The 27,418-nt window shown below is 45.9% G+C and overlaps 1 protein-coding gene across 1 annotated transcript in view; it reads right to left on the minus strand.

The window, feature by feature from the left end:
* Positions 1-15,389: 15,389 nt before the first annotated feature.
* RPH3AL (rabphilin 3A like (without C2 domains)) overlaps positions 15,390-27,418 on the minus strand; it is an 80,274-nt gene continuing 68,245 nt past the window's right edge. The window contains exons 7-9 of the mRNA XM_055002055.1: positions 26,848-26,961; positions 22,425-22,607; positions 15,390-17,605 (exon numbers count right to left, since the gene is read on the minus strand). Coding sequence (XP_054858030.1) covers positions 17,571-17,605; positions 22,425-22,607; positions 26,848-26,961 — 332 coding nt within the window. The 3' untranslated portion in view covers positions 15,390-17,570. The remainder of the gene's footprint in view (positions 17,606-22,424; positions 22,608-26,847; positions 26,962-27,418) is intronic.

The following is a 27,418-nucleotide window of genomic DNA, read 5'->3' on the forward strand; positions in this document are numbered from 1 at the left end:
GTGGATGATACATTCATCATTTGGAGCCATGGGGAGGAAGAATTGATGGAGTTTTTTAATCATCTCAACAACATCCACCTGAACATACAAGTCACAATGGAGAAAGAAAGTGAGGGAAAACTCTCATTCCTGGATACCTTGGTCATCCGCAAAGCAAACTCTCAGTTAGGTCACAAGGTCTACAGGAAACCAACTCACACTGATCGGTACTTACACAAAAACTCCAATCACCACCCCCGACAGAAAAGAGGCATAATGAAAACATTAGTGGATCGTGCAAGACGGATATGTGAGCCGCGCTTTCTCAATGAGGAAATTAATCATCTAAACCACGCACTTCAGGCAAATGGCTACTCCAGAAATGAAATTCGAAGAGCAATCAAACCCAGGATGAATCAAACAACCAAGGAAAAACAGTCACCTACAGGAAAAGTGTTTTTGCCATATATCAAAGGAATTACTGATCAGATGGGAAAGCTTATGAAAAAGCATAACCTTCAAGCAGTATTCAGACCCACCCGAAAAATACAACAGATGCTACGATCAGCAAAAGACAGCAGAGACCCCCTCACCTCTGCAGGAGTATACCGTATACCCTGCAGCTGTGGACAAGTTTACATCGGGACCACAAAGCGTAGCATCCAAACAAGAATAAAAGAACATGAAAGACACTGCAGACTTGGACAGCCTGAAAAATCAGCAGTGGCAGAACATAGCCTAACTCAAACAGGGCACAGTATCTTATTCCAGGACACCAAAATACTGGACAACACTTCCAACTACTTTGTCAGACTGCACAGGGAAGCCATTGAAATTCACAAGCATAAGCAAAACTTCAACAGGAAAGAAGAAACCTTAAGAATGAACAGAGCATGGGCTCCAGTTCTGAAAAACACCAGGCCAACAAAACACTCCACACACGACAATAGCCCTGCAGAGAAGATTAGCACATCAAGCACCAATCCATATGCAAAAGAACCTCCTCAGGATACAGTGAAGCCTCCCGCCATTAGCATTCCACACCTGGGAAACTCTTACAGAATGACTCAGTGAAGCCTCCCGCCATTAGCATTCCACACCCTGGGAAACTCTTACAGAATGACTCAGCTCAACCCCACCCCTCCTGAGTAGATACAAATGACCTACATCTTTTCCACACTGTGACACTGAGAGATCTCTGTCTTTTGGTGCTACACCTCTGAAGATGCCAGCCACAGCTGCTGGCGAAACGTCAGGTACTACAATGCCAAGACCACGGCAATACAGCCCGGAAAACCCCCAACAACCATCGTTCTCCGGCCGTGAAAGCCTTCGACAATACATCGAACACCTCTACGGGGAGGAAACATTCCAACAGACCCGAAGATTGGAAACACTTCGGAACAAGAAAGCACATCTACTCTGTTCTTTGACCTTTCTTCTACGCTGCAGGGACACAAGAACCATTCCATCTTTTCTCACAACTAAAAGAATCTTCAAAACCACACAGGCGAACCGCATTTATGACCGTCTAGAACAGGCCCTCTTACGTGAGAGAATCCACACTACCCGCAGAGAACTTGCTGCCACAGACAAGGAGCTATTTTGCTTGCATATCAACACCAGCCATAAAATGAGAAGTCAGGATTGGGACAAGGTCGATAATCTCACCTACAGGAAGATGGAACAAGTGTTTATCAACCACACATCCAGACAGAAGCAGAAGTTCAACAAACTACAGGAAAAAAGACAGACAAGGCCAATGCTCGACAATGCACGCATTGTCATCAATCTGACAGACCGTCAACTCTCACCAGAAGAAACCTCCATCTTGGCAAAGGGAGGAAACTTTGCAGTCACCCCCACCAGAATTCCTGTGGAAGACATCATTGCAAATGTAGAAGCTGCCATTCGTCATCTACCTGAAGAGGAAGCTGAGGAAATAAGAGGAGAGACAGCCAGGATTCTACGAAAGGCAAAGCTTCCCACCAGCAATATAACACGCAAGGAGAGAAATGCCATCAAGACCCTCAATGCAGATCCTGACATCATCATTCTACCAGCTGATAAAGGCAATGCTACAGTGATCATGAAAACGGAGGAATACAAAAAGAAGATTAAGGAACTCCTGGACCCCTCCACCTACAAAAAACTAAAACGAGATCCCACTTGCAAAATCACCAGGCTAACAAATGCTCTGATCAAGAATTCCTCACTACATCCCGACACGCACAGCAAACTATGCAAGACTGAAGCACAGCCACCTAGACTATATGGACTCCCCAAAATACATAAAGATTCAGTCCCACTCCGACCCATTGTGAGTGCCATTGGTTCACCGACATATGAATTAGCTAGACATCTGGCAGATCTCCTGCAGGACCACATCGGGAAAACCTCGTCTTACATCAAAGATTCAGCAGATTTCATCAACAAAATCAGTTCTCTGAAACTCAATCCACAAGACATACTTGTCAGTTTTGACGTGGTATCCCTGTTTACCAAGGTTCCAGTAAAAGACACCATTGCACTGATTAATCAGATTTTCCCAGAGGATGTAACAGCCTTATTCCATCATTGTCTGACAACCAGTTACTTCCAATGGGACAACGAATTCTATGAACAGATGGATGGGGTGGCCATGGGGAGCCCACTCAGCCCAGTTATAGCAAACTTCTACATGGAACATTTTGAAAAAACAGCTCTAGAATCAGCACCCCACAAACCCAGTGTATGGTTCCGGTTTGTGGATGATACATTCATCATTTGGAGCCATGGGGAGGAAGAATTGATGGAGTTTTTTAATCATCTCAACAACATCCACCTGAACATACAAGTCACAATGGAGAAAGAAAGTGAGGGAAAACTCTCATTCCTGGATACCTTGGTCATCCGCAAAGCAAACTCTCAGTTAGGTCACAAGGTCTACAGGAAACCAACTCACACTGATCGGTACTTACACAAAAACTCCAATCACCACCCCCGACAGAAAAGAGGCATAATGAAAACATTAGTGGATCGTGCAAGACGGATATGTGAGCCGCGCTTTCTCAATGAGGAAATTAATCATCTAAACCACGCACTTCAGGCAAATGGCTACTCCAGAAATGAAATTCGAAGAGCAATCAAACCCAGGATGAATCAAACAACCAAGGAAAAACAGTCACCTACAGGAAAAGTGTTTTTGCCATATATCAAAGGAATTACTGATCAGATGGGAAAGCTTATGAAAAAGCATAACCTTCAAGCAGTATTCAGACCCACCCGAAAAATACAACAGATGCTACGATCAGCAAAAGACAGCAGAGACCCCCTCACCTCTGCAGGAGTATACCGTATACCCTGCAGCTGTGGACAAGTTTACATCGGGACCACAAAGCGTAGCATCCAAACAAGAATAAAAGAACATGAAAGACACTGCAGACTTGGACAGCCTGAAAAATCAGCAGTGGCAGAACATAGCCTAACTCAAACAGGGCACAGTATCTTATTCCAGGACACCAAAATACTGGACAACACTTCCAACTACTTTGTCAGACTGCACAGGGAAGCCATTGAAATTCACAAGCATAAGCAAAACTTCAACAGGAAAGAAGAAACCTTAAGAATGAACAGAGCATGGGCTCCAGTTCTGAAAAACACCAGGCCAACAAAACACTCCACACACGACAATAGCCCTGCAGAGAAGATTAGCACATCAAGCACCAATCCATATGCAAAAGAACCTCCTCAGGATACAGTGAAGCCTCCCGCCATTAGCATTCCACACCCTGGGAAACTCTTACAGAATGACTCAGTGAAGCCTCCCGCCATTAGCATTCCACACCCTGGGAAACTCTTACAGAATGACTCAGCTCAACCCCACCCCTCCTGAGTAGATACAAATGACCTACATCTTTTCCACACTCTGTCTCTGTCTTTTGGTGCTACACCTCTGAAGATGCCAGCCACAGCTGCTGGCGAAACGTCAGGTACTACAATGCCAAGACCACGGCAATACAGCCCGGAAAACCCCCAACAACCATCAAAATGATTGATGTTCACCAGGAAGGACAAGACTGACAGTTGATGCAGTATTTGGCTTGCTGGGATATGTACAAGAAATATCCCACACAAAGGCTGCTTTACACTGTGAAGGATGTGATTTCCCTAATCAGTGGAACTGTAATCTAGGCTCCCCTGGAAACTAAATTTCCAGTAATGTAAGCAGGACCATACAAGGACTCACTTTGCAGCCAGCCAAAGCATTTACTCTTTTTATTTTTTTGCATTATATTATCATCGTCGTAACTACAAATTAATGAAATAACCAGGGCTCATTTTGAGGGGGAACGTGCAGGAACGCAGTTCTGGCAGTTCCCCAAAGAGGTCACGTCAGGTGGCCGGATTGGGCCTCTGACGGGTGGTGGATCACTCTCCTGCTCAGCAGCGGCCCGATCCTGACCATTTTGGGCCCCTTTTCAGCCATTTTCAGCCCCTTTTTGCCATTTTGGGCCCAATTTCAGCCCTGAATGGCCAGGATTGGGTCCAAAAGAGCCAGGATAGCTGATGTCAGGGGGTATGGCATATGCAAATCAGTTATGCTAATGACACACTTCTGGTGATGTCAAGGGGCGTGGCATATGCTATTGAGTTATGCTAATGAGTTATGCTAATGGTAGGTAGGTAAAGTTTATTGCATTAGGCCAAAGGCCGTTACAAACAATAAAACAGTAACAAAAATACGAGCGACGATGCAGATAAAATATACAGTACAAACTTCATAAAACACTATAGGGTTATGCTAATTAGTTCCTCCAGCTCTTTTTCTATGAAATGAGCCCTGGAAATAACTATTAAAAATGAGCAGCTGTTTAGGCTGGCTAAAAAGTAAAGACAAGTACTTAAGTACAAAAAAATTTATGGTTGATTCATGAGAAAGTTGGTAGGGAATGGGAGGTTGTTAAACTGAAACAAATAAAAGAAGAAAACTGAAAACTTGACAAATCTCAGTAGCATTTTAACCCTCTTCATGAGACAATGTTATTGCAGTTCACATTTTATGTTTTATAAAATCACCACAAACCAGGTCTGAAGAAAGACATAATACCACCACAGAAAACTCTGGAATTGCACTAAGCTGCCAGCAAGATGGTTTGGATTCTCCATTAAACTAATGGAGTACTAATTATAGCAACTCCATAGGCAGTGTGAAAGCCACCCAGGCTGAAGAAAATTAAGTTCATACAGGGGGTGACGAACAAGCTGTTTTTAAAATCTGGTGTCTGCTTTTGCCATTGGAGGCACATAATACCAGCTCAGACCTAACCTTAGCAACAGGGAAAGGATTTAAATAGGCCCATTTGGGGCCCAAATTGGCCCAGTACAAAGCGCAGGAGTTGCCTGCACAATGACGTTGCTCCTGCATGACCCAGGAGGCTTTTCCTGTGCTGCCCCCATCCCCAGCCAGGTGAATGGTGGCAGGGGGTGGAGGCTGGAAGCTGTGGACTCAGAACAAAAAAAGTGGCAAGCCACCCGGAAAATTGAAAAATATCTCTGTATATATAGGCATGCAACATGCAAAAATATCATATGACAAGTGTGTTCAATACATGTACAATAGTATTACAGTGTATTTATATAATCATGATACCGCCGGCTAGACGGCAGATTTCATCATCCAGACTTCCACAGGGGCTGGAGGATCACTGCATCCCTAAATGAGTGTGAATGTTTCTCAAGACCCAGAGAGAAAATGACGTGGACACAATCATTCACACTCATTGAGGCGATCCTCCAGCCCCTGAGGAAGTCTGGATGATGAAATCTGCCGTCTAGCCGGCTGCAGTTTGGGCTGTTTCCAGCAGGGTCCTAGATGCAACATCTTGAGAGTCACCTATATAAGAAAAAACAATGATGGACATAAATCAATATGCATTTACCATTTCTTTCACACCTGGAGCATTTACCTAGTTCCTAAAGGATTCATGGGAACAGGGCGCTGAGTCTCTTGTTCAGATTGGACTGGGCTATGAGATAGACAATTAAGATTCTTGAATGTATCATGATTATATAAATACACTGTAATACTATTGTACATGTATTGAACACACTTGTCATATGATATTTTTGCATGCTTCATGCCTATATATACAGAGATATTTTTCCATTTTCCGGGTGGCTTGCCACTTTTTTTGTTCTGGGATTAGACTGGAAATTGCCTTGTTTTTCTGGGAAGCAGTGGACTGGCAGCAACCTTATGTTGGGTACAAAGAAACAAAAATATGGTTCACAGGTTTGATTCACTTCAGGGAAAAGAAAAATCAAGAAGGGGATTTCCAAGTCAAAACTGTGAAGTTGCAAAATCGTATTCCCATCTTGGGTGTTCCCTTGAGGCTTCCCAGCAGCAACGTGAAGGCCTCAGTCCTGAGACCTATAAGTTGGAGCTCTTCTCCTTGGAAAGATAACTATAGAGAGAGGAAGGGGTGTCAGAAAGGCCTTGCAATGGGATTGGTAGTAGAGAGGTTTCTTAATCAACCTTTTTAAAATTGGGTCAGTTCTGTCTGAAGCCATTTGGAATAAAGCATCTGAACGCCTGCATCTCATTAGAAAAAAATCTTTCCTACAAGCCACTTTAGAGGTGTGGGACAGGCATAGAGCTCGCCTAGCCCCTGGTACTTCCCCACTATCTTGTTTTATGGGTCAGGAATGGTTTAAACCAGCTGTAGCTCAAGATTCTTACACTGTCTGGAAATCAGGCAATTTAACCAGACTAATTGACATATCAAATAAAGGGCTCGTGTTTTCAAAACAGCAACTGGAAAATAAGATTGGTAATAAACTTCCTTGGTTTCAATTCTTTCAAGTTAGCCATCTGTTTAACCAATCTAATTTGAAAGAAGCTCTAAACCGTAACCTAACAGATTTCGAAAATTTTCTTGTACCAGTCAGGAGTCTCCTGTCCAAACTGTATAAAATTTTGCTTTCGTGCCCTAAATCCAAAACATTTTCTCACCAAACAGCTTGGGCAAAAGACTGTAATTTCAGTTTTACAGATGCTCACTGGTCTAAGATTTGGTCTTCATCAATTATCAAGTCAAGATCAATTAATATCAGAACCCAGTCCTTAAAAATGATAACTAGGTGGTATATCATGCCTCAGAAGCTTAGCTATTGTAACAAGAATATTCCTTCCATAATGTCTAAAATCAAATCCCTTGGTATTGACCTGGATTCTTTGGCCAATTCTGGGGAAATGGCCATTTTCTGGGTAATCTGAAGGAGGATTTGGGACATCGAAGCCCAAGTAATCAATGCTGGCTGCTCTGGAGTATGTTCCCCACGTTCTTTTGGCCTTCCTCTTTCACATGATTCCATCTCTCCAATCTGGTAATTCCCTTCCATCGCAGAGCCTTCATGTTAGCCAGGTTCAACCTCTTTCCCTTGGCTGTCTCTCAACAGGTAGATACAAAGGTATTCCCTATAGAGGTTGTACTTGCTCCTACAATGAACCTGACTCTGTGCAACATATCCTCCTTTGCTGTCCTCAGTACTCCTCTCTGCGTTTCTACCTGATCCGCCCCCTTCTGCTTTCTGCAAAGACCATGATAGCGAATGAAATTAACTTTTTGCTCTCCGACAAGTCCCCCGAAACCACTGCATCTGTTGCCGAGTTCCTAGCACATGTGTGCAAGCTAAGAGCACGAGTTTATAACACCTAGTGTTTATTGTACATTTTCCTTTTTACTTAGTGTGATATTACTGCGGGGTCTGACCAGTGGAGATCCCTTATTCTCTGTCCTATTGTTTTTATTTATTTATCTATTCATTTTCTTCTTTCCCTTTTATTGTATGCCAATAAAAGTAATTGAATTGAATTGATTGATTAAATATTCCCTCCCTATGTTGGAAACAGTGTGGTGAGGTTGGCTCCTTTCTTCACTGCTGGTGGGAATGCAAAGTCATTAAAGCTTTTTGCAATGAGGTGTTAAGCAGTATAAAATTGATTACTGGGTATGAAGTTCCTTTAAAACTTGAGTTAATTTATTGAACCTTTGGCTGGATAACGAGTTACCTTCTGCTCCTAGAGAGCTTATAGCTTCTTTACTTTCATTAGCTAAATCTACAATAGCATCCATGTGGAAGAATCCATCGGCTCCTAACATCTCAGCCTGACATGACAGATTATGGAACCTATTTTGTATGGAAAAAATTTCATATAGGCTTAAATTAATGGACTCAACAGACCTACAATCAAACTTCTGGGAAGACTGGTTACCGGTTATTGACTATTTGACTCCTTGTGAAGTCGAGACTTGTCTATTCGCTCGACCCCTTCACCCTTTAAGGAGTATCTGGCACTGCGGACAAGTTGACCCTTTAAAAGTGCTATACATTATAACCACCTTCCGTATTGCATAATCTACCTGTAATGATATGTTTGTTCTTCTTCAGTTTGATGTTAAAAAAATTACAAAAAGACTTTTTTAAAAAAAATTGTGTCAGTTCTGAAGATCAGGCTAGGGAAGCAGTCTCTCCCATCATCAATCAAAATCCTTGCAAATCATACAGAACTGACAAAGATCTTCTCTTTCTGGATCACCCAGGAGAGAGATCTATTCTGCCACTGGCTTTGCCTAACAGCAATATCCTCTCATCCTTCAAACTGTGGCTGTGCCCGCCTGCTGTTTGCAGCATCCAGACCACAGGGGCCTGACCCTGACAACAGGCCTACGATGCTGGTGTCATATGCCAGACTGAACTCAGCCAGGATGGGGAAGCCTGGGAAGAGAATGGCAGCAGCATCTTGCAGAGATTTAGACACACAGCAGGATAACAACCGCGGAGGAGAAGAGAGCAAAAGCAGCATTTTTGGAGAGAGACTCCAGTTGCATCAGGGAGCTGTTGAATCCACACATGTACTCGATCCACATTTTCAAAACTTACTTCATGTACACTTGAAGCAGGAGAAAGAGGGAGACTGTGGATCTGGGCAGGGCTTTTTTTCTGGGAAAAGAAGTGATGGAACTCAGTGGGTTGCCCTCAGAGAAAATGGTCACATGGCTGGTGGCCCCACCCCTGCTCTCCAGACAGAGGGGAGTTGAGATTGCCCTCTGCACCGCTCGGCGGTGCGGAGGGCAATCTAAACTCCCCTCTGTCTGGAGATCAGGGGGCGGGGCCACCAGCCATGTGACCATTTTCAAGAGGTTCTGGAACTCCGTTCCCCCGTGTCCCCCCTGAAAAAAAGCCCTGGATCTGGGATACCAGAGTCAGAGGCCCACTCTCGTTGCCGACATGCTCCCTTATGCAAGTTGCGTGAAGCCTCGGTTCTAACTGTGAATGAGGGGACCAGTACCTCACAACAGTGGCACAAATTATAATACAGTTGGTAAAAGCAACTTTAAAATGCTGTACGCATGATAATTAGGAGTTTGGAAAGGGGCTGAAGCACACAGGATTATCTCCAGTGAGCCCTGAAAGGCAATACAGGCCAGCATTCTGCTTCCAGCCAGTCAGATGTCATTGCAAAATGCAGAAGCCTGCCAATGAAGTGACGGTCTGCTTTCACAGGTAGACTCACTCTGGTTTCACTTAGCAGCAGGGCCCTCCCATTTTCAAATCTGAAAAATTAAAACCCGACTGGCTCTTTCATATAACACCAGAGAGTTTCCTTTAGACCTCCAGAGAATTAACACACATCTCTTTTTTCTCAGGGGCGCACCAATTCATTCTCTCTGGGACATACAATGGAGGAGAAATCTGACAGGACTAGATTTTCACGCTCTGTAAATTTTCTTTAGGAAAACCGTCAAGAAGCAGGAGATGGAAACGCTCGTGAGGTATCGTCACAGCCCAGGTGGTTTAAATTCTTCCCCATTATAGCAAACAAGGGAAAATATTTTCTCAATACAAGTGGCGGGGACCAAGCTTAGTGGAAAACATCTGTGCGCTCAGATTGCACACACCCATTCCTTCCACCAGCAGACACCTTGCGTTGCCGCTTCTCATCTTCCAACAGCAGCGGTGGCAGAGTGCCAACTGTGATTTGAAACCAGGGAATGAAGCTTCCACTCTTGAGAAGATCCAGATTTCAAGTGTGTCTGCTAAGAAAAAGAGCTTAGAGGAATGGGAGATCCAGGTGACAGGAAGAAATCCGAGTACCCAACAGGGGACCAAACCAATGAAGAAGGCCTGTAAAAAACTTAGGAAGTATATTGATGCTCAGGGGTCATTTTGTAGAAAAAGAGCTGGAGGAACTCATTAGCATAACTCATTAGCATATGCCACGCCTCTTGCCATCATCGGAAGTGTGTCATTAGTATAACTGATTTGCATATGCCACCCCCCCCTGACACCACCTATTCTGTTTTGGACCCAATCCTGGCCATTCAGGGCTGAAATTGGGCCCAAAATGGCAAAAAGGGGCTGAATATGGCTGAAAAGGGGCCCAAAATGGTCAGAATCAGGCCGCTGATGAGCGGGAGAGTGATCCACCACCTGTCAGAGGCCCAATCTGGGCCATTTCAGCCCCAATCCAGGCCAAAACGGGCCCAAAATGGCCGAGAGTCAGGTGGGTGGGGCCACCTGACATGTGACCTCTTTGGGGAACTGCCGGAACTGCGTTCCTGTGCGTTCCCCCTCAAAATGAGCCCTGTTGATGCTGAAATCCAAACAGCAGGACAAGAATCAAGGAAAAGAGCAGGAGACAAATATGAGCAGGGGTGGGGGAGGGACCCAGTGGCAAAGATTAGAAAAAAACAGACAATGGTTAGTCAATTGGGCTAGGACTTGGGAGACATTCTCCATTTGGCTGTGAAGCTCACTGCATCAGTCCTTTTCTCTCAGGGCCAAGCTAGAAGTGACAAATTACACTTGAATGGCAAGTGAACAGACTCACGTATATTCCTCCCTGTTCACTTGCGCTCCACTTGCACTCCACTCTATCACTACGGAGGAATACACGTGAGTCTGTTCACTTGCGCTCCACTTGCACTCCACTCGATCACTACGGAGGAATACACGCGAGTCTGTTCACTTGCCATTCAAGTGTAATTCGTCAGACTACCTGTGACAGAACCCTAAGGTTCAGTATGGCTCAAGAGTGCCACCTATAGCATCTGGGTTCTCGAACCCCTCAGGCTTATATAACACTTTATACTCCATTCCACATTAGGGCTACCTGGCCAACTTAATCCTTTTTTGACAAAGGGCGACCGGTTTGGGACAGATTCCCTTTTTGTCATGTTAGTGCAGAACCATTAAAATAGCTGGACCATCCTGAAATAATTCTCTGATTGGTGGAAGTAGTCTCCGACATCAGAGATGGAGCTTTTGCTTGGGATTGGTTAGATTTGCTAATCAATCTTACCGAGGAATCTGGTTTAGGTCAGACTCCATTGCCCGTAAATATCTGGGAGCCCTGGGTTTTTCTCTGGTCCCAACTTTGAAATATCTGGAGACCCCAAGACCAGTGGTCCAGAGGTTAAGGACTTCTCCAATATCTTGCTACTGCAAGGAACTCTGTACATGCTCTGAGAAACTTGCTACAACTTAGAAAAATTGTGCTTAGCTGAGTTAGCACAAAGTTATTATTTTATTTGAGACCGTGTGCTGTGTGGCAGTGCTTTCCCCTGAATTTTGGATTTTGTCCTCCTTCCTACCCCTTTGAATTCATCCACCCTTTACCCCTTTTTTCTATAACAAACCTTTCTATGAAGGCATTTTTGGCTTCCCTGGTCGCTGAGATATTTCTCCGACTCTCTTCCCTACGTGCCAGACCGTTTGGGTGCTACCCAGTTTGCAATAAGGTAGTTTTCAGGGTTCTCTCCCTGTTACTTTGTTCGTTTGCTAGGGCTGAGCAGGAAGGGTAGCTTCCCAGCGTATTAGTCTAGCTGCTTTCAGGAAGTACCCGAGTGGTAGCAAGTGACTACCAGGGTGCTTGGTCCAAGGTTGTTCCCAGCCAGGAAAGCCACTTTCCCAACTTCCCTAACCGTAACACTACCCTACCTCACAAGGTTGTGGTAAGGAAAGGGACAACCATGCATGCAACCCTCAGTTCCTTGGAGGAAAGGCAGGAAAAAAATGGATCTCCCCCCCCCACCCCAAAAAAGAGCCCTACTAGATCAGAACAAAGATACATCTAGCACAGCATGTTTCCACAATGGACAAGCGAATGTCTTCAGGAAACCCACATGCAGAACATGAAAGTTCGAGTTTCCCTTCTGTCATTGCCCAGCAATTGGTACTCAGAAGTACACATGGCTTTGCATCTACCAGGGCAGCGATATTAGCAAACTTGGGAGCACAAGAGTGTCAGGGCACTACTGGTTGATGATACACCTCTAGCGAGACAGAAGGGAAGCGACAGGGCTGCCCATGGTGGGAGAAATCCTGGTGATATCAATGCCCGCGCTGGAAGTTGGCTTGGGAGTCCCAGCAAGATAAGGACTGCAGTCGGATGGCACCTCGGGAACAGCCACAGAAAGATCAATCTGGTGTCAGACTGAACTACAGATCAGGGTCCACGTTGAGTGAATTTGGAATAAGAATGAAGTGCAGCGTGCCCGAGTGAAGTGCAGCAGCGACACAGCAGGGAGAAGCTGGGATAATCAAGACAACATTCTGCAGTGATTTTGAACTCCCCTGCGCCAATTGCTTTCAGCGACATGCGTTTCAAGAGTGCTTTTCCAGGGACAACTGCACTGCGCTTACCACTGCACTCTCTCCCTGGAGTGTCGAAACATCGCAACTTGGCATGTGCATCTTCAACACAATTCTCTTTTAAATTTGGATATTGGCTCAATCCCTAAACCCAGGGGGGCGGGGTTCAGCCGGAACACAGTGGAACGGAGTTCCGGAACCTCTTAAAAATGGTCACATGGGCTGGTGGCCCCGCCCCCTGATCTCCAGACAGAGGGGAATTTAGACTGCCCTCCACGTTGCATGGCGCGGAAGGCAATCTCAACTCCCCTCTGTCTGGAGATCAGGGGGCGGGGCCACCAGCCCATGTGACCATTTTCTCCGAGGGCAACCCATTGAGTTCTACCACCTCTTTCCCCAGAAAAAAAGCCCTGCCTAAATCATTTGCAATCTGCAGAAAATGACTGAAAATGCCAAAATACCCCACACATTCATAATTTTCCCTTGAAGACTAGGGTAACGGAATGGAAGAGGATATCCATCCCCAGGACACAATTCTTGGTTTCATATACTGAATGAAGGGGGAAGGAAATGCAAAAACGCATTGCAACGCAACATCTAAGAGGAGACTTCTCAAACGCTGTCATTGGCTAGCTTAAAAATGTTACCATGTAAAGGATCTTAATACCAAGGCACATTGTCTCTACCCCAAGAAGCACATGGCCTCCCCCCCCCCGCTTAAATGCTTGGGTTCAAACTGGTAAACTGTGGCTAAGCCGGAGGGGGTGCAGAGCAAACCAGCAGACCCCGTGAATGATTGACAAGGTAGCATTCTCCAGCGAAACAGCCCCTGCTCCCCATGCTAAAACCAATCCAAACTGCAATTAGCAGAGAGAGCTGTAAAAAAAAAAAGATTGTAAGAGAGAGAGAGAGAAAGGGGAGGGGGAGCCAGGTATTAAAAGCCTTGAGATTGAATGCAGGGCAAAGGTACAGATATATATAGAGCCATATGATTTTGACAAACAATACACCGATTTTCTTGGTGGGAAATGTTGAATGGCCCCTTTCATTGTCAGGAGAAATGAATGACAAGCCGAAGGCCAAGAACGACGACTCTGCAGCTGCGATTAAGAGTTACATTATGCTGGGTGGTTTTCAGCAGCAGAAGGGGAGGAGGGAGATGTTTATGCAGAAAAGCGAAAGACGGGACAACGAAAGAAGCATTATGAACAGCACCGAGGGTAGGGAGACAGAGAAGTTTCAAAGTTGGCTCCTTTTCCAGCAGTTTCACGTTTCCTCCACTTGGATCCACACTTGCTTCTGAGCTTTGAACAGATTGGCAAATTGGAAAGATGCCAAACAAACTTCCCCTTCTTTCAGAGAGCAGCCTCAGGGCCAAGCTAGAAGTGATGGATGACACTTGAACGGCAAGTGAACAGACGTGTATTCCTCCCTGTTCACTCGCATTTCACTTGCACTCCACTCGATCGCTACGGAGGAATACACGTGAGTCTGTTCACTTGCCGTTCAAGTGTCATTCGTCACTTCTAGCTTGGCCCCCAGTCCTCCAGTGGATGTGACATAAGAGTCAGGGGTTTAGATCCTTGCAGAAGCCTCGCAAGATCCTGAGACCCTTAGCCATCTCAGGAAGCAGTTCAAAGGGTGAACACTGATGGAAAAACTGATGCCATGATCAGGTCATCCACCTCGAACATGATGTCAGTTCTCCCCCAGCCCCGAGCATGCATTCTCCATATTTTTATCCCACTTTTCATCCAAGCCTCGTTCCCAAAGCAACTAACAGCAAACACCAATAGAAATATCCAGTGAAGAGTCTTCTGTAGCTGGATCCAGGCATGATGGAGGGAGGCATAGTTACTGCCTTCATCAATAGCACTTAGAAGGAAGCTGGAAGAAGAGGAACTCTCAGCTGGAGCTAAATACAAGCTCAGTGGAGGTTTCGATTTAAACATCTCAGCTTCCGACAGAAACTCAAGAAAAAATATCTTTTTTTCTCCTCTGTCTATAGTAATGAATTTTGATAGAATGATGTGAAAATTGACTCATATGTGCATAAACAGTATAAAAGAAACAAATTGAACAGGAAAATGAGGGGAAGGAAAAACTACAAATATATATATGAAAATGAAAAGAAACGAAAAATGATCTTTCTGTGTATCCCTATTGTCAGGTGGCTCTCTGCCAGCTCCTTGCTGGCATCAATGGCAGCTGGAAGTTGAGCAAAATGGACCATTAACTGGAGACCAGCTGAATATTTCCACATGGTAAAAGTTCAGGGTTTTACCAAGGGGTTAAATGGCTTGTCTGTCCCAGTAATTTGTGGCTGTTGATGAAGAGCGGGGAATTCCTCCAAACCACAGAGTTTCAAGGATAGAGAGTCTTTTGTAGCTTGTCTCCCCATTTTTTCTCCAGATTTCACAATATAAAGGTGTACTTTGGAAGATGTAAAAGCTGAAGTTTCATAAGGTGCGGGTTTCCCCTCACTGGCCGTTTTCACACTGCTTACTAGTCATGGAACATGGCGGTGAGCTTCTGGAACTACAGCGTCTTCCTCGTGCGATTTCGCACAGTTTAGGCAGGATTTAGGCTATTTGAATGCAAGTGAACCCTACAAAGAGACAAAACTTTACAGGCTCAAAATTCCATGTGTGGGCATTAATGAAGAACTTGAAGAAGCTATTATATAGGGGATGGGAGATTGGATGCTGGACTTTTATTCCCAAGGAGAGTCCAAAAACTTAAGAAAGAGAATGCACAGTTCCATGGGGTGAGTAAGTAAGAAGTATATTCCTTCCATCAAGAAAACCAAAAGAATACAGTGACACATACCTTCAAGAAAACAAAACAAACCATTCCTACAAAACATCACAAAATACACTGTGCGCACGTAAGGAGATTTGACAAAGGAGGGCTTGGCAAGGAAGCTGTTCTTCTCCCAATGCCGCTATATTCCCCCCGCCCATAACAAACAGATGGGCATCTGTTACAGATCAGCAAGCATGGTAGAAAAAGACACAACTTCAAGAATTCTTATCATACATTCATGGTCAGAAACGAAGTTTACAGAGAAGCAACACTGAGGGCCAAACTAGACATTCGCCTCTTCAAAGATCTGGGTTTGGGTTCCCCACATCACACAAGAACTTCAGAGAAGGGCTATTTTAAAAATAAAGCAGAGCTGCTTTGGGCTTAGAAGGCCACCGCAGGGGAAGACCTCCTGCCTCCCCAGCTATTTTCTGCACTGAAACAGCACTGGGGGGTTATTTCCCCATTTTTGCTGCTCGGTGTGAAGCATTCCGTGCACACGGAGCAGGAAAAACAGGGGAACAGCAGTATCTTGGCACAGAAAGTGACTGTGGGGGACAGGTAGGAGCCCCTCAACGGCAACATGCTGATCCCAAACTGGCTCTGCTTTATTTTTTAATAGCCATTCACTGCAGCTGCTGTGCGGCTGCAGGGAAGCGGAGCTGGGTCCGAGGAACCAGAGTTCAAATGTTTTCAAAAGCAAACGTCTAGTTTGGCTCTAAGGACAGATGATGGAAGGGGAGCAGTTATTCCTCATCTTGGACCTGGCCAAACTGGTAGGCACCCTTCAGGAGACTGGATTTGACGGATCACTTGCCCATTCCTACAATAAATACTTAACTACCAGGGGCCAAGAATTTCCCTCCGGAATAAACACACCACCAGAGTTCTGCTCTCTCCCCATGACAAAAACACGGACTCGAGAACTGTGACGGTATTGCTGAAGGGCAATTCTGTTCAAAATAGCTCCATCTTGCCACATTTCCCACCTGGTTACCTGCTGCAGATGGGACTTGTAGATAAACGTTCTTCTGGTTATGACAGCACAGTGGCCTCACCCCTTTGGGCAAGCCTACAAAGCTACACCAAAAGGGAAACAGGTGCTTTTTAAATTCACGTAATACATGCTGAAGACCAAGGTGAGCCTGAATGCCATTTTGCTTTGGGGGTGTACAGGGTCCGGGGGGGGCAGCACTAGCCAATGTCGTTGAGAGCAAAAGCAGAAACTGAACACAACTGCTTGGCATTAAAGATGGGAGTCTAAATCAACCTTCAGTCCCTCTATGAGCAACAATCTGCAGGTTCTCAGGTGATGTCCAAGCAACCCAGTCAGGTTCCCACCAGGAAGTTTGGCCTCCACCGCTTGACCGTTTTCCTTGTGCAGTTGTCAGAAATGTGATGCATTCCTGGCCTTGCCCTTTCTGCCCTGGCCAATCTCCTCTTTTGCATCAGGCACATAGAGACCAGCATAGATGAGGAACTGGTTGCCAAGTTCACTGCAGCTCTCACCACCCCCAGCCCCCATCATCTCCGCCCCCTACACAATCGGTTGCTGTCCTGACATCTTAAGTTTCCTTCTTTTTGAAACGAGACCTCCACAGAATGCCTCCTCCTTGTACACAACTGAAAATTCTTTGTTTCTGTACACCTTTTCTGCGAAGCCAAGCAGTGGCAAAATGCAAGAAAGAGAATTCCCGAGAAACGTCTTTAGGCACACGCAAAGAATTAAGTCTTGCGGTCCAGTTAGCCTCTCTTTAGAGCTGTTACATGTCGCTCCTCTGCTCTCTTGCCACTAGGCAGCACTGTGACCATTCAACAGGAGTTTCTTTAGAAGTCTCTTGATTCGTCAGAACCTCTGCACTTACAGCAAAAAACGGAAGACCCCCTCCCCAATATCCAAAGCTTGATGGAGATGGATAAGGGTGGTCCTATTGGTTCCTCAAGGCCCCCAACCACTTCAGCAATAAGAGAAATGAAAGGGAGGCACGAACACAAAACAGACAGATGGCAACGGCACCATCTCCACACTGCCAAAGCGGGGTCGTCAAGGCTGGTGTGCAACCACAGTCTGCAATTGCCATTCACTCAAACTTCCATGTAGTGAGTTGATAAGAACACATCTTGGATCTCTAGGTATTCGGTTGCCATCAGCACCAGGGACCGGTTGGGAGACGCCTTTTCCCTTTTAAAAGGAAGCAGACAAAATAAAACAAAATTAATTCAGCCTGAAACGCAGAGGAACTCAGGGAGGCTAAGCTTAAATTACTATTTATTTATGCCCGACTTTTCACTCCAATGGCGACCCAAAGCAACTTACAACAGCATTATACCCTCTGTTTCATTTTGTCTTTACAACAATGCTGTGAGGTGGGTTAGGCTGAGAGAGAGTAATGGGCCAAAGTTACCCGTTGGGCTGCCATGGGAGAGTGGAGATTCAAACCTGGGTCTCCCAAATTCTATACCACGCTGGCTGCTACTAGTGTCAAGCCAATATAGCCAATCTTGTAAAATGTCATTGTGAATCTTCTGGTCCCCCCACCTCACATTTACACTGTTGTGACTCCTGATACGTTTGGGTTTTTTTAAGCTACACACCACTTATAGCAAAAATAACACCAAAACCAAACAGTTTTAAAGGAATACATTTAACTAAAGTGATCGTCTCACAAGAAGATGAAAAACACCAAAATGGGGATTTCCGAACAGAAGCAGCACGCTTGCAAAATTCAGACGAATCCTTTTTAGGGTCAAACTAGACGTGCAGGTTTTTAAAGAGTTGGGTCTGGGTTCCCCAGCCCCAACTTGGATTCCCCGCAGCCACATAGCAGCTGTCGGAAATGGCTGTAAGAAATAAAGGAGAGCTCAAGCAGCCTCAGAACACCACTGCAGGGGAAGCCACTGCAGGGGAAGCCTTCAAGCCATTTTCCAAAATAGCGATAACAATAACAACAACAACATTAGATTTATATACCGCCCTTCAGGATGACTTAACACTCAGAGCAGTTTACAAAGTATGCCATTATTATTCCCACAACAAAACACCCTGTGAGATGGGTGGGGCTGAGAGAGCTCCGAGAAGCTGTGACTGACCCCAGGCCACCCAGCTGGCTTCAAGTGGAGGAGTGGGGAATCAAACCTGGCTCTCCAAACAGCCCAAACAGGCTTGGAATGCTGCCTCCGAGGGAGGATAGGCTCCTGCCTCCCCCCCAAGCCCTTTTCTCATGTGAAAACAGCATGCGTGTGTGTGTGTGGGGGGGTGTATTTCTCTGGTGTTTCTGCTCCTTTTGGAATTACTTGGGCACTTGAAGCAGCAAAAACTCCCCCACGCTGTTTTTGCACAGGAAAACATCTGGGGGAAGCATTCTGAGCCTGGGCTCTCCTTTTGTAAAAGAAGCCATTCCCTGCAGCTGCCACGTGGCTGCAGGAAACACCAGTTGGGCCCACAGCGGATTCATGCACAAAGTAATGTCTAGTTCGGCTCTAAGCTGAAGGAACTTAAGAACAGACTTTGTTACTTGGTGAAGAAGAGCAAACAGCTGTGATTTACAAGACGTTTGCAATATCCATCTATCTGCATCAATACAAGCTGAGAAAGTGAGAAGCAAGAAGATTCACAGGCAAGTATCGTTGACCTCAACCCCCACCTCCACCCCAAAATCTACAAAGACAGCCAGACATCTCTGAGCACTCTTCTTAGGGCCAAGTCAGACACTACACTTGGCAGACGTGCCTGGATCTCCACTGATGCCAAAATACAGCAGAGGGATAGCCTTGACATGCTAATGCTGCACTAAGAAAAATGGAAGTTTGACTGCTCTTCCGCAGCCATTTCCTCAATCAGAAATGGCTCGCCTGGGCTGCATTTAGCCCCAGGAGAAGATAGCAGGTGTGACAGGTACCGTTGTTTTTTCCTCTTGGGGTTTAATGTAGGGAATGCAGGGGGCCACTGCTGGTTAGGGAACAGAGGCAAGCCCCCTCCCCCTAGCATCTCGGCCCCGATCCATAGTTGGCCCCCAGCAACTGCTTTTTGAAGCTAACGCACACATTTGGGATCCCGTCCTGCTCTGCAGCATGCAATGCAGACCTTCAGCCAGCCCCCACAATCGAGCTCTTTCTCATTCCACTTTCCACATTCCAAGATGTGGGGCAAACCATTCTTTTCAGCCTTCACCTGCAGAGAGGAGGCTTCAGGCACCTGCCACAATGGACTTCGGGATAAAGGCTAGCCTGCTGGGGCATTAGTGGCCATTAATGGAACACCAGCTGATCACCGATCAGCAGCCTCCACAAGCCTCCGGTAAAGGAAGTCGCAAACAGCATAGTTCCTTATGGCATTTTTTGGGAAAGCAGCTCAGATGTTATTCAGTAAGGCAGAGTATTAAAATGCAAATTAAGCAAATTGAAAAAAAAATTCCAATCCTGCATTTCTATCATGCACGCTCATTTCTTGGGGAGGCATTTCTGCGCAGAGGGAATCAAGCTCCACTTCCCACAGATCCTTTTCATGCCACTCCAATTCCACATTTCCAGGGCTGGTGTTCGACCCTTTGCGGCAATCATTAAAAGCTTGCTAAGAGCTATAACGATGCAGAGAGTTATGGATTGTTAGCCTGGCTGCTGTTAGAAAACAAGGTCCATTAACGCTTTACAGAAGTAAGTCATTGTGGGAGAGGAGCGGAAAGCAGAAAGCACGCGGACGAGGGAGACTGAAATGAGAGGGAGGGCGAGGGACTGCTGTTTGCAAAGGTTTGCTAAGGAGAGAAAACAAAAGCCTGCAGTCAGTGCCGGGCGCTTGCCACGATAATACAGGAGCACATGAAAGCAGCAAGACAGGGGACCAGCCGCAGAACTGAGCAGCCTGAAAGAAATCGGGCAAATCTGAGTCAGCTACACAAGTCACAGAATGTAGCTTACCATGTCACAACAGGTGGGTTAAACCAGGGGCAGAATCTTGATTTGGTATGTGCCTGTTGGCCCTTGCTATAGTTCGTGGGTCTGGTTATGGAACAGCAGAAAAGAACAAGAGTCCAGTAGCACTTGTAAGACTAACAAAATTTGTGGTAGGGTATGAGCTTTCGTGAGTCACAGCTCAATTCTTCAGAAGCAGCTGGAATGTGAGTCCCTCTGCCCTTATATTCTGGAGAGTGGAGTGATTTCAGATGCCAAATGACGATAGCGGGTGAAGGACAGTCTAGCTGTATCTGAAGAAAAGAGCTGTGACTCACGAAAGCTCCTATCCGACCACAAATTTCGTTAGTCTTATAGGGGCTACTGGACTTTTGCTCTTTTCTGCTGCTACAGACTGCTACCCATCTTGGCTGAGGACCAGTTTCAGTTGCTGACATCTCCTGCTGACTGGTCTCAAAGTGGCAGGGCTGGGAAAACCCATCTGAGACCTGCAACCGAAGGGAGGAACTCAGTGGCCCGTCTTAGGGCCAGACAATTCCTTGAATCACGCAACTCAGCATTTTCAAGCTGATGACCCCCATCTACAATGTGGGGTTAATACCCCCAGGTCCCCTTAGAGCCATAGGCAGGCCTGCTGTGTTAACCTAGAGAGAGTGCCTCATATACTGAACGCTCTCGACCAACTGCTAAACTGCATCCTTATTGTTAAGTACTGGCTGTCCTTCCCATATGCTCTGGGGTGACAGTCCTCAAAAAAAAATCTCTTCCAGATGAAGGGACCATTAATCTCCCCCAAAGTCCACAAGGAGGTTAGAAGGTTGGTTAAGTTTCTACTTGACAACCCAGATGGGGAAATAACTGAAATACTAGCAAAGTTTCTCTACAGAGCCATGGCTATACGCCCTGACAAGTAATATTCTATACTGGTTTTACTGCACTGTTGCCCTGTTCCTTTCTGTAATTTCAATCTCTTTGTTTCTATATTTAACATTTCATATTTTATATATGCCAATAAAGGCTTGCTTGACTTGACTAGAAGGTTGGGTTCTAGAGGACCCAGGCAGTGGGCCCGGCCTCTCCTCCAGTCACCAGTTAGCCTAACCTTATTGAGCAAAACTCTCAACCTCCAGCCACCATCTTTCTTCGTGGAGCTGTTTCCAAGCAAACGGATCGGGCTGGGAATGGAAGAGGATGGCACCTTTGCACAGGAGAGCTGGTATGTAGATGCCACAGGTATAAACGCAGCCCCAGTTTTAAAAAAATGTTCCACACCTCCGTCAATAAAAAAGCCAACACATACAAAATTTTCACCTCGTGTGACAAAGTCACACTTTTAAATTTTTGTTAAAACCTTCCTGTTCTTACCAAGCTAATTTGCACCTTAAGATCCTGCATGATGCAAACATCAACAACGCTGGTGCAATAGCGGGAAACTCTCCACCGTGGATGGGCCAGAGTGACACCCAGCCCCAAATGGAAGCTGCCATTTCAGGATTAGAGTCTCATCTCAGGTGCGGAAATGGCCACAGAGCACTGCCAAACTCCAGGTGGAGCCTGGAGTTCTCCTGGAATTACAACTGATCTCAGGACTACAGAGGTGAGTTCCCCTGGAGAAAATTGAAAAGAGTCCAGTAGCACCTTTAAGACTAACCAACTTTACTGTAGCATAAGCTTTCGAGAATCACAGTTCTCTTTGTCTCGCTTCTGATGAAGAGAGCTGTGATTCTCGAAAGCTTATGCTACAGTAAAGTTGGTTAGTCTTAAAGGTGCTACTGGACTCTTTTCGATGTTGCTACTACAGACTAACACGGCTAACTCCTCTGGAGAAAATGGCAACTTTGGAGGGTGGACTCTATAGCATTATGCTCTGTTGTGGTCCCTCCCCTCCACAAACCCGCCCTCCGCAGCCTCCGCCTCCAAATCTCCAGGAATTTCCCAACTGGGAGTTGACATCTTGGAGCCCACTTGCTTTTTCATGCTCATTCCCAGTGAGGGAGGAGCTTGGTTCCAAACTGCCCCACCCGCCTTCAAATGCTGCATCCTTGCAGAGAGGGACTATGTCCCTCCTACAGCCTCCCTGCTACTCAACTCACCAGAGAGGCCGCGGCTGGCATCACTATCCTCGTCTTCAGCCAGCTGGTCACTGGGGCAGCTTTCGGTGGCGCTCAGGACCCCACCGCGTTCACTCCCCAAGCTGCTCTGGCTTTCCGACAAGATGCTCCCCAAGGTACGGCCAGTACTCCTGGTGGGGATTCGGGCAGCTTCACCTCTGGCAGCTAAAGGAAAAACAGAAGGTTGGAACTCTCAGCCAGTGTGCAAAATTTCATATTTGACAATAAACAAGAGGCCACCAGTGGCAGTGGTTAAGAACGGCAGGACTCTAACAACAACAACATTCGATTTATATACCGCCCTTCAGGACAACTTAATGCCCACTCAGAGCGGTTTACAAAGTATGTCATTATTATCCCCACAACAATAATCACCCTGTGAGGTGGGTGGGGCTGAGAGAGCTCCAGAGAACTGTGACTAGCCCAAGGTCACCCAGTTGGTTTCAGCTGCAGAACCGGGTTTGATTCCTCAGAACTGGGTTGATTCCCCCCTCCTCCACTTGAAGCTAGCTGGGTGACCCTGGGTCAGTCACAGCTCTCTCAGAGCTCTCTCAGCTCCACCCACTTCACAGGATGATTATTGGGAGGACAATAATAACACAATTTGTGAACTGCTCTGAGTGGGCATTAAGTTGTCCTGAAGGGTGGTATATAAATTGAATATTATTATTATTATCATTATCATTATTATACAGTCATCGTAATTAAGGAGACTGAATTTCACAACTTGTTGATTCAATCCCAATATCACCGTTCTGTTTTTGCTTCTTTCCCACAAGAAATGCTTCTTCTCCACAAGAATTAAGAACTCGCGTTTTAAATTGTTGTGAGGGTTTCCTTTCCTCATGCCATATTTTCCCCTCCAAAATGTATGCATTTTTAATTGACAATGCACAAAAATAGTGGTATTACTCTCATTCTTCAGTCACTCCACTGGCTGCTCATCAGTTACTCATCACCAGGGCTTTTTTTCTGGGAAAAGAGGTGGTGGAACTCAGTGGTGGAACTCAGGACGGCACAATGATGTCACTTTGGGTCAGCTGGAACAAGGGGGGAGTTTTTTGAAGCTTAAATCGCCCTTGGCGAAAATGGTCACATGGCCAATGGCCCCACCCCCTGATCTCCAGACAGAGGGGAGTTTAGATTGCCCTCCGCGCTGCTGGAGAGGCGCGGAGGGCAATCTAAACTCCCCTCTGTCTGGAGATCAGGGGGCGGGGCCACCGGCCATGTGACCATTTTCAAGAGGTGCCGGAACACCGTTCCACCACATTTCTGCTGGAAAAAAGCCCTGCTCATCACAATACCAGGTACTGGCTATCACATACAAAGCCTTTCACGGCCTTGGTCCTTCATATTTACAGGACAGAAACAGGAGCTTTGCTCCTCTAAGAAGGGCCTTCTGCACATGCCACCCTGCAAATATGCAAAATCAAGAACATGGGCATTCTCCCCCATCTTAGAACCAAGCTACAAGTGACGCCTGACACAGGTTGGACTCTTGTCAGCTTCCCTCAAGTTTTGACGGGAAATGTAGGCATCCTGGTCTTACAGCTCATCTCTCCATTTAATTGAAGTTTACAGAACACCCCCCCCACACACACACACACCCAGCAGAGGGGAAGGGGGGTGCCCGGCAAGAGCCTGATGCCTGCACTCCCCTCCCGACTGCATGTTCTCCCTCCCATAGACTGCCACTCTGTAAACTTCAATTAAATGGAGAGCCAAGCTGCAAGACCAGGACGCCTACATTTCCCATCAAAACTTGAGGGAAGCTGACAAGTGTCCAACCTGTGTCAGGGGTCACTTGTAGCTTGGCTCTTACAGCATGGGCTGCAGAACCGGGTTTGAGTTAGGAGGGCTTCCTGTCTATTGGCTTTCCATAAACTATGCAAAACTGAAGTATTCAGGAGGGCTTCTTAACAAGGGTAAGAGGGCTGTACTGTAACAAAATGGTTCAGAAAGATGCTTTGGTAAAGGGATGGACTGTGGACATATTGTAGGTACTGTTGTTGCTGTAAGTATGCTCTTGCTACGTAATATCCGCATCATTTAATATGTCACATTAATGCTTATGCTTTGTTTCCGATTTCTACAATCCTAGTCCTATAACACTGTTTATTGGATGTCCCATCCCGTTGACAGTACTGACTTCGACTGTGTAATCTGCCTTGAGTCTCAATGAGAAAGGAGACTATAATTAACATAAAGAAATAAAGACATCGCCAAGGAGAGCAACAAAAACGAGGCAGGCCAGAAGTGATGAGAAGAGCAATGTCCAAAATCCAAAAGAAATGAAAATGGACAGAGAGTCGAATCCCTAGTGGAGGCCCTTGGAATGAGGGCTCAGCCTTTTACTCCAAACAATAAAAATGTCTCAACTTGTTTTGAACAGCCATGGCTTTTCCTGGAGAGACAAAACCACCAGAGTGCATTGAAAATAATAAAACGAGATGACATGAGAACAGTGTGCAGAGCCCCTGGGAACGCACCCATTTTCAGGAACAGGAGCTTGTCAATAACACCATTTATCTAAATGCTACATAAAATTATCCACCAGTCAAGAACTCATCAAAAACAAATCAAGGAATGCCAAAACATGTAGCAGATTAAATATTCCACCATCTATTATATTACAACAGGGGTCATTTCGTGGAAAAAGAGCTGGAGGAACTCATTAGCAGAACTCATTAACAGAACTCATTAACATATGCCACGCCCCTTGGCAGCACTGGAAATATGTCATTAGCATAACTGATTTGCATATGCCACACCCCCTGACATCACCTATCCTGGCTGTTTTGGACCCAATCCTGGCCATTCAGGGCCGAAATTGGGCTCAAAATGGCAAAAAGGGGCTGAAAATGGCCAAAAAGGGGCCCAAAATGGACAGGATCAGGCCGCTGCTGAGCGGGAGAGTGATGCACCACCTGTCAGAGACCCGATCCGGGCCGTTTCGGCCCCAATCCAGGCTGAAACGAGCCCCAAATGGCCGAGAGTCAGGTGGGTGGGGCCACCTGACATGTGACCTCTTTGGGGAACTACCGGAACTGCGTTCCTGCACGTTCCCCCTCAAAATGAGCCCTGTATTACAAGCTGGTAGATATGAGAAAACATGGAAAAAGAGGCAGGGAAAACAGATGGCTTGGAAAATCTTGATACTTTCCTGAAAAAAAGAGAGACTGGTGGAAGAGGGGTTTTATTGCTAGACTTCTGCAGTCAAAATGCAGATTTTCTGAGACAGCTAGTGGAAAATTCTCCATGTTTTTGTACTCTAGCCATGCTCTCTTTCATGTGTAGAAAACTGCGAAGGATTTCCCCCTCGGCCGTCATTTTTTTCATGCATTCCACCCCCTCTCCCACCAATAAAGATTTTATGATCAAAAGAAAATCAGAAGCATCTGCTCAAAATTGTGCTTGGAGACCCAGCAGAGGGTGGTGTTTAGAGTGCTAAGCTGGGATCCAAGAGCCCTGGTTAAAAACCCCTTCTGCCACAAAGCTCACTGAACGGCCGGGGCCAATCAGTTTTTCTCTCCTCCTTACCTACCTCAGAGGGTTGCTGTGAGGGAGGAATCAGATACGCTGCCCAAATGTACTAGGACAAACAGACATGAGTCACTCTAAATGAAATGCATTACACGCCAATGCTCAAGTGAAAGCAGACGCAACGTTAGCAGGGAACTGTAGTGTAAAAAGGCAGCTCGGAAGGCTCCGTCATTTTCACATCTTTAGAGCTGGCAGGGTTTCTTTATGGAGAAGTTTCACCTCTCTACAAAGAGCTGATCGCTTCTTGGAGGTTTTGTTCATTTCCCCTTCTCTTCCCCAAGGCTATGTTAATTTTGCCTCCCAGTCTGGGAAGCAAAAGAAATAAACAAACCCTCCAAAGAGCAATCTCTGCCTCTTTGTAGAGAGGTAAAACTGATGAAGCTTTTGGCTCCGTCTTTTAAACTCCTACATTTCCCGGCTAACATTGGCTGATTCCGCACACGGCCATATGGGCGTGTCAAGATTTGAACCTGGGTCTCCCCAGTCCTAAGTCTCTCTGGAGGAGACCTCTTACGCAAGGACGCTCAAGTGAAGGGAGACACATTGAGTGATTCCATACACGTTGGATAATGCACTTTCAATTGGTCTTTATCAATCGTTTGAGATGATTTTTTGTTCTGCACACAAAAAGATCTGTTCCAAATGATCTATGAAGAGGACTGGAAGTGCACTTGGTAACTTCTCTCTCTATGCCTGACCTCACAGGGTTGTGAGGATAAAGTAGAGCAAGGGAAATACATGCATGATATCAGAGCTCCTTAGGGCAAGGGTGGAATAAAAATGTATTAGAAGCCTATAGAATCAGAGTGCTTGTGTGAACACAAGCTGCATTGTTCCTCTGCCTCCAGGCCCTTTTTCTCACCTGATTCTTCTCCTTGTTTTTTTATCTTGACACCCTTCAACCTGGCAGGCAAAGACCGGTCATCCAGGCTTGACGAGCTGAATTCAGAGTCACTCTCGCTGTCACTGGACACCACTGTGGAAAGAGACAAGACAAGGTAACACACCGAGTGTGGCTACCAAACATTGCATGAAATGCTGGACTTCTAAAAATAAATAAATATGGATTCACAGCTATGGAATTGGATGCCACCAATATGTGGATGACACCCAACTCTAGATCTCACTATTCAAATCACCGCAGGATGCAGCAGAAATCTTGGGTCACTACCTGACAGCTGTGGTCAAATGGCGGAAAGCAAACAAACTGAAATTGGACCCAGACGAGATGGAAGTGATGCTCGTTGGGAAGGCACAGATCTTGAAAGACATCGTAGGCCTCACTTTCGACGGAGTTCATCTGACCCTTGCAGACTCAGTAAAGAGCCTAGGGGTTATACCGGATCCAGTGCTACTGCTAGAAAAGCAAGTTGAAGCAGCTGCAAAAAACGCTTTCTATAAATACAGTCTAGCCTTGAAGATGGCCCCCTACC

Source organism: Eublepharis macularius, chromosome 17 (assembly GCF_028583425.1).
Source record: "Eublepharis macularius isolate TG4126 chromosome 17, MPM_Emac_v1.0, whole genome shotgun sequence".
In the NCBI taxonomy this organism is placed as follows: Eukaryota; Metazoa; Chordata; class Lepidosauria; order Squamata; family Eublepharidae; genus Eublepharis; species Eublepharis macularius.